The following is a 5,904-nucleotide window of genomic DNA, read 5'->3' as shown; positions in this document are numbered from 1 at the left end:
CATAATGAATTTATAATTCAATTGTATTTTGAAAATAATTTGAATAAGTTATTTCACTTCAATTTTAATAATTGTAAATCTAAAGCTTATTATTTATCTGAGGAAATGTTTTTATAATATTTATATAGCAGGTGATAACTTTATAAACTATGTTCTAAGTATGAAAATGGGCCTTTTAGGTAACATATCCTTTTTGGGTTGGAATTGTTGATGGTCATGTGTAGTCTATGGTTATTTCTTAGTTTGCAAAAAAGTAAATGAAAAATTAAGAAGAAAAATGGTTTTAGAGCAGAGATTCCTTAATGAACAACAGAGTTTTCACTGGTCTACAGTAAAATGAGAAAAATAAAAATACAGGAAGTTTTTTTAAAATCAAAATTATTCAGAAATTATGTCCTCACTACCATTGTGGTTTAAAATGTGCTTCCTTTCATGAAATAGTATCACAGTAGATTGTATTAGTTTGTTGGGCTCCCATAACAAAATACCACAGACTGACTGGTTTAAACAGCATTTCTCATGGTTCTGGAGGCTAGAAGTCTCAGATCAAGGTGTCTGCAGGTTTGGTTTCTTCTGAGGTCTCTGTCCTTGATTTGCAGGTGGCTGTTTTGTTACTGTGTCCTCACAGGCCTTCTTATAAGGACATCAGTCATATTGGATTAGGGCCCCAACCTAAAAAAAAAAGCTTCCTTTAACTTAATCATCTCTTTAAAGACCTTATCTCCAAATAAGGTTATATTCTGAGGTACTGGGAGTTGGGAATTCAATATATGACTTTTGGGGGAACACAACCGAGTCCATAACATAGATGAAAACTTTTTTTTTTTTAAAGAAACAAATACAATCCTGTAAGTAGTTCCCTTAATTTTATTTGAAGTTTTGCTGTTTCATCAAACCCAGTAGTCAGGGCCAGCCATTCAGAGGATTATTTCTATCAACATTTTACCATTTCAGTACAATGTGATTTAGCATTGCTACCATATTTACAAATCTTATTTCAAAGAGAGTAAATTTAAAAAAGGTAGCATGTGAAATTAATAAAATGAGCCTTTGGATTATGGTTGCCTGTTAAAATGCCTGCCTGGCCCAGGTGGGCCCTCAAATAAATGCTAGATTGAAAATGTGAGGCTGTCTGATTTATACAGCACAATAACTTTTAATGACTTGTCAAGGGGAAAAACACTCCCACTCCCATGGTCCTCTCTGCTTTTGTTAGGGACAGATTTCCCAGCTGTTGATGAGATGGGGCATTAGCTCCTGCTTACTTTTTTCTCCTGTGATGCCTGAAGCCTCCAAATAAGAAATGAGAAATAGCTCCACCTGAATGGGGGTTTTTGATGAGTCAGGCTTGTGCAAGCACTTTATTTACTTGATTCCCATCTAACTTAGTAGGAGACTGTTCTTTTTTATTTTTTATTTTTTTGACAGCTGCTTGGAGTTTATTTTCTACTTGGTGCAAGGCACAGGGTTATGAGGTGTCGGAATGCTCCCATGTGGCTTGGGTAGTAGAATGGGGTTCTCTCAACTTCCTTTTTGGTATTTTGATGTTTTGATATTAAAGAACCCAACTGTTTCTGCTGGCTGTAGCTTGCTTAGTCTCGGGAAGAGGAGGGAACGGTGGGTGGCTCTTACGAGCATCGCGCCTTGAAATGAAGCCTGGCAGCTGGTGGCAGACAATCTGTACAGGGCCCGGAGTTGGTTTTGCCAGGCTGGCCGCCAGGCTGCTGCTTCCCCACGTCTTCCCGCGCCAGGTCACAGGTGATGGTGCAGGTGGAGGTCTGGGGCGATTCTGAGTGCTCTGGGGACTCCAACACTGTGGCCATGAATGGGAGAGTGGACTTCCCGAAAAAGAAGCTAGCCCACCAGCGTCCCGGGTAGGCTTTGGGGAGACCCGGGCGGGTGGGGGATGGCTTCCCAGGGTACTCCGCACTTCCGCAGGAGCTGTTCCTGGAAGTGGAGCCCAGGCGACGCCGGTAGTAGTCGTGGGTGGCCAGGAGCGAGCCGCTGGAGGGAATGGCTGCCATGGTCTTGCTTGTGAGCTGGTGGAAACCTGGACGGCGACCCCTGGCGGGCCTCGGCGCACGACCACAGGGACGGGGACGCTAGGCCACGGAGCACATTTGCAGAGGTGACCGCGAGCGACCGCTCCACGACCTAGACGCTCGGGGCCGAGACCGTTTATTCTTACATTTAAATACTCTCCTGAACTCAAAGTTTAAAGAGGAAGGGGATTGTGCTTTGATAATACAGTGTTTCTCTTTGAATGAAAAGTAAGAAAACGAGACAACTCAGTAATTTAAATTCCCCAGTGGTGTGTCCAGCACAACCACAACTGTATGTTTGTGTAATAGCACATTTTCAAAGCCATTTATTTTTGGATTATGGCTGGACTTAATAGTATAGCCAAACTGATTATGAAAAAATAATGTTACATAAAGGTGATTAAGTTCTAGAGTCAGCTCTAGATGTTGGAGTTAGTTTGTCTCATATTCGATATTGAATGAGTGAATGAATGAGGCACATTATTTTGTGATAAGTATCGTACTAGCATTTATGTAGGACATAAAAATGCTTAAGTCAAGTTTATGCTCTTAAGTAGTTGATAATTTAGTGAACTGACAGGTATCTGAATGTTATAGTTTAAAAGGAGCATGTTGTATTTATTAGTTTAAGTATGTTATGTGCTTAGATCATGCTTGGCACATAATAAGCACTATGTGTACTAGTTACTATTTTTACGTGTTAAACCTTGTGATAATCAGTTAACAGAATTGTGGCCTCCCTCCGTCCTCAATCCCTTTCCCCTAGTTCTCCATCTGAGGCCGTTTCTTGCATATCCTTCCATATATATCCTGTGCATTGCACACATACATGTGTTTCTGTTCTTCACACAAATGGGAACACACTATTGACCCTGCTGCACACTTTCCATTTATTCAGTTATTACATCTTGGAGATTTCCCCCCCATTTTTAGTATGTAAATGCTACCTTGTTCTTTTTATCTACTGCATGGCTTTCCATTGTGTGGATGAACCACAATTTACTTAATTTGTCCTCTGTTGGTGACTTTCCAGGTTATTTACAGCTTTTTTTTTTTTTTTTTTTGGCAAACACAAATAGCACTGGAGTGAATAGCTTTATGTACGATCTTTCTTGTATGTTAGGTATACCTGTAAGATAAATACCTCATACTAGAATGGATCAAAAATCATGTATATACATTAAGAATTTGAACCATATTCTTAAGCAAAGAACAGATGCAATTTGGCAAGTTTCATGGATCGTAGGGCCACTGGATTGGAAAATCCAGGAAATAGTGCTTGTTCATTGGGATTCTTGCCTTTAGTTTTTTTGGTTTTTTTTTTTTTGTCACTCTAGGACAGACTTTGTTGAGTGGCTCAGTTTGAAGCACTGTGCTTATGGAACAAATTACTCAGCACCCCTCCCCTCACCCCCCATACCAGGGAATGCCCAAGATATAAAGCACATTTTTCTTCTGGTACCTTCCATAGAGACATGATGAGAACAGGGTGTTTTTTTCAGTGTTATGGCTTCTTGCCTTTTGGGTGTCTCGAAATGCTGAAATATAATTCTGAAACTTTTTTTTGCTCTTTTAAATAAAGGGCAATTCAACAGAACAACTCTGGAAAACCTAAACAGAAATTCACAATTTTCTATGATTCCAAATACTTTCCAGTCTCTTATGGACATACACTAGCCTGGCAAAAAACATGACCCTTGATGAGCAAATTAGAAATGCCAAAAGAAAAAAAAAAAAAAAGCCTTTGCAGATATTTCTTGTAAAGAGTGAGCAGGATAAGGGGAAGATAATGTTGTTTTCCCGCTTGTGAATTTTCATATCCTTTCCGTGCCCAGATCTGATGGTGGTTACAAGAACAATCACAGCAGCAAGTGTTGATGACTAATGCAGTTATTGAGGGGGTCTTTAATTTCCTGGAGGCAAACACCATTACCCGCCACCTCTACATCAGAGATGAGGAGATGCCAGGGCTACTGGGGAGTCAGTGATGGAAGAAATTATAAAACTGATGCAATTACTGAGAAAATGATGAAATGTCTCACAAAGAAAGGCTTCGATTCCCTTCAATTTCAGGTTTTGTGATATGCATCAGTGTGGCTGTGCCTTTGGTATTATTCTCAGGTTCCTGTGTCATCTCACTCTCATTGTGGGAGAACGTTTTGTATCAGGCAGGTCATACTCGTCTTTCTCCTCCCACCTGGCCTGTTTCATTTTTTCCAATGTTTTTGCATTGATAATTTCTTGTATTAATTAGCAGCCAAGAGTGAATGTTTTCACAGTGGAATCTAGGTTAGGTTTATGGAGAGTTAGATCTTTCTCTGGTTCTAACCTACTGTGGGATTTAAGGTAAATCCCTTGAATTCTCTGATCCAGCTGCTTCTATTTGTTGGCTGGAATTAAGAATCTCCCCTTTACAGAACACTGGTTCTTGGCTCAGGACCAGGTCAAGTTGGCCTGTTTAGGGCCTCTGGTGGGAGCCGGCAGAGTGTGGAATTGTTGAGGAATATGCCAAAAGTCCAAAAGTAGAATTTTAGGATGGGGTGGGAAGCTTCCGGCCTCAGGTGGGCTGTGGGTGGAGTGGCTGCTGCTGCAGGAGGTCGGCAAGCCAGACTTTGGGAGAATGCAGCCTGGATGGAGGGGGCGACCTGAGAGCCATTCCGGTGATTAAACGTAGTGCCTGCACCTGGTAGGTGCTAAGAGCGGGAGAGTAAGTGGGCACCTGCTGTATGGGCTAGGTATTGCCCTCATCACCTTGCATCTCACGCCCCACTGCCCTGCTCCCCAACCCTGCCTGCAAGAAAGGTGTTGCCTTCCTGACTTTCCCTGGTGGAAACCGAGGCTGTTAAGTGGTGGCCCGGGCTGGAACCCAGATTCTCTAGGGAACCAAGTTCTTTCCTCCATTCGGTATGGGAGAATTTTAACCGGAAATTAAATAAACTTCATTTCTAGGTAATTATTATTTTTAAAGATACATGTAGATATAAAGGTGGAATCCTTTTTTATTTTTTAAGTCTAGGATGAGTGGGGGCAGGGAAGGCAGAGAAAGGAGACACATCTTCTCCATCATTCTTTATAATAACTCTTCCTTTCTTACTGTTCTTTTAAGTAAAAGAGCTGAGGCAAAAAAGAAGAGTATGTGCATCTACATACACCAGCCCCAAGCACTTCAATTACCTTTTTACATTCAGCTGAGTTTGATGCCATTTTTGATAGCATCCCACCTCTGAAGATCTGAAGACAATGGCAATGTGTTTTCAGAGTATGTTAAACTATATTAAATACTTTCCAATTTGTTAGACTATTAGGGGAGGCTCCAAAACAGGGAATAATAATAATAATAATAATAATAATAATAATAATAATAATAATAATATAATAATAATAATAATATAATAATAATAATAATACCTCCTACCTTTGCTAGTTTTCAAAGCATTTTCTTACATTATCATGTTTAAACTTCACAACTAACCCCATTTTCTTGAGGAATTTGTAGCTTTTGTTACATTCTAAAAGCCACAGTATAATGGTAAACAGATTTTAAAATTTTAATTAAAAATTTGTTAAAACTTTTGGTGCTCAACCTTGGAATCCACCTGGGGAACACAAAGCTCCTGATGCCTGGGTCCCACTCCCAGAGGTTCTGATTTAATTGGCCTGGATGTCAATCCCAAGGGCCCTGAATTTTACAACTCACAGGTAATTCTAATGTGCATCTAAGGTAGAGGACCACGTGGCTTTAAGAAATAGATTATAGGTGAAGTGGTTAATGTCTTTATGGCTCTACCGCATATAGGAGACTGGAGCTCTCCCTTCTGTGCCACCAGTTATTTCTGGGGGTCTCCATGGCCCCAGGGGCACT

At 40.5% G+C, this 5,904-nt stretch overlaps 1 protein-coding gene across 1 annotated transcript in view; it reads right to left on the bottom strand.

Annotated features, from left to right (window-relative positions):
* Positions 1-1,628: 1,628 nt before the first annotated feature.
* The window catches only part of LOC116656640 (pancreatic progenitor cell differentiation and proliferation factor-like), a 4,849-nt gene continuing 573 nt past the window's right edge, over positions 1,629-5,904 (bottom strand). Inside the window, exon 2 of the mRNA XM_032490531.1 lies at positions 1,629-2,060. Within this exon, the coding sequence (XP_032346422.1) occupies positions 1,629-2,024 (396 nt within the window). The 5' untranslated portion in view covers positions 2,025-2,060. The remainder of the gene's footprint in view (positions 2,061-5,904) is intronic.

Source organism: Camelus ferus, chromosome 11 (assembly GCF_009834535.1).
Source record: "Camelus ferus isolate YT-003-E chromosome 11, BCGSAC_Cfer_1.0, whole genome shotgun sequence".
Classification (NCBI taxonomy): domain Eukaryota; kingdom Metazoa; phylum Chordata; class Mammalia; order Artiodactyla; family Camelidae; genus Camelus; species Camelus ferus.
This window is presented reverse-complemented; position numbering and strand designations above follow the sequence as displayed.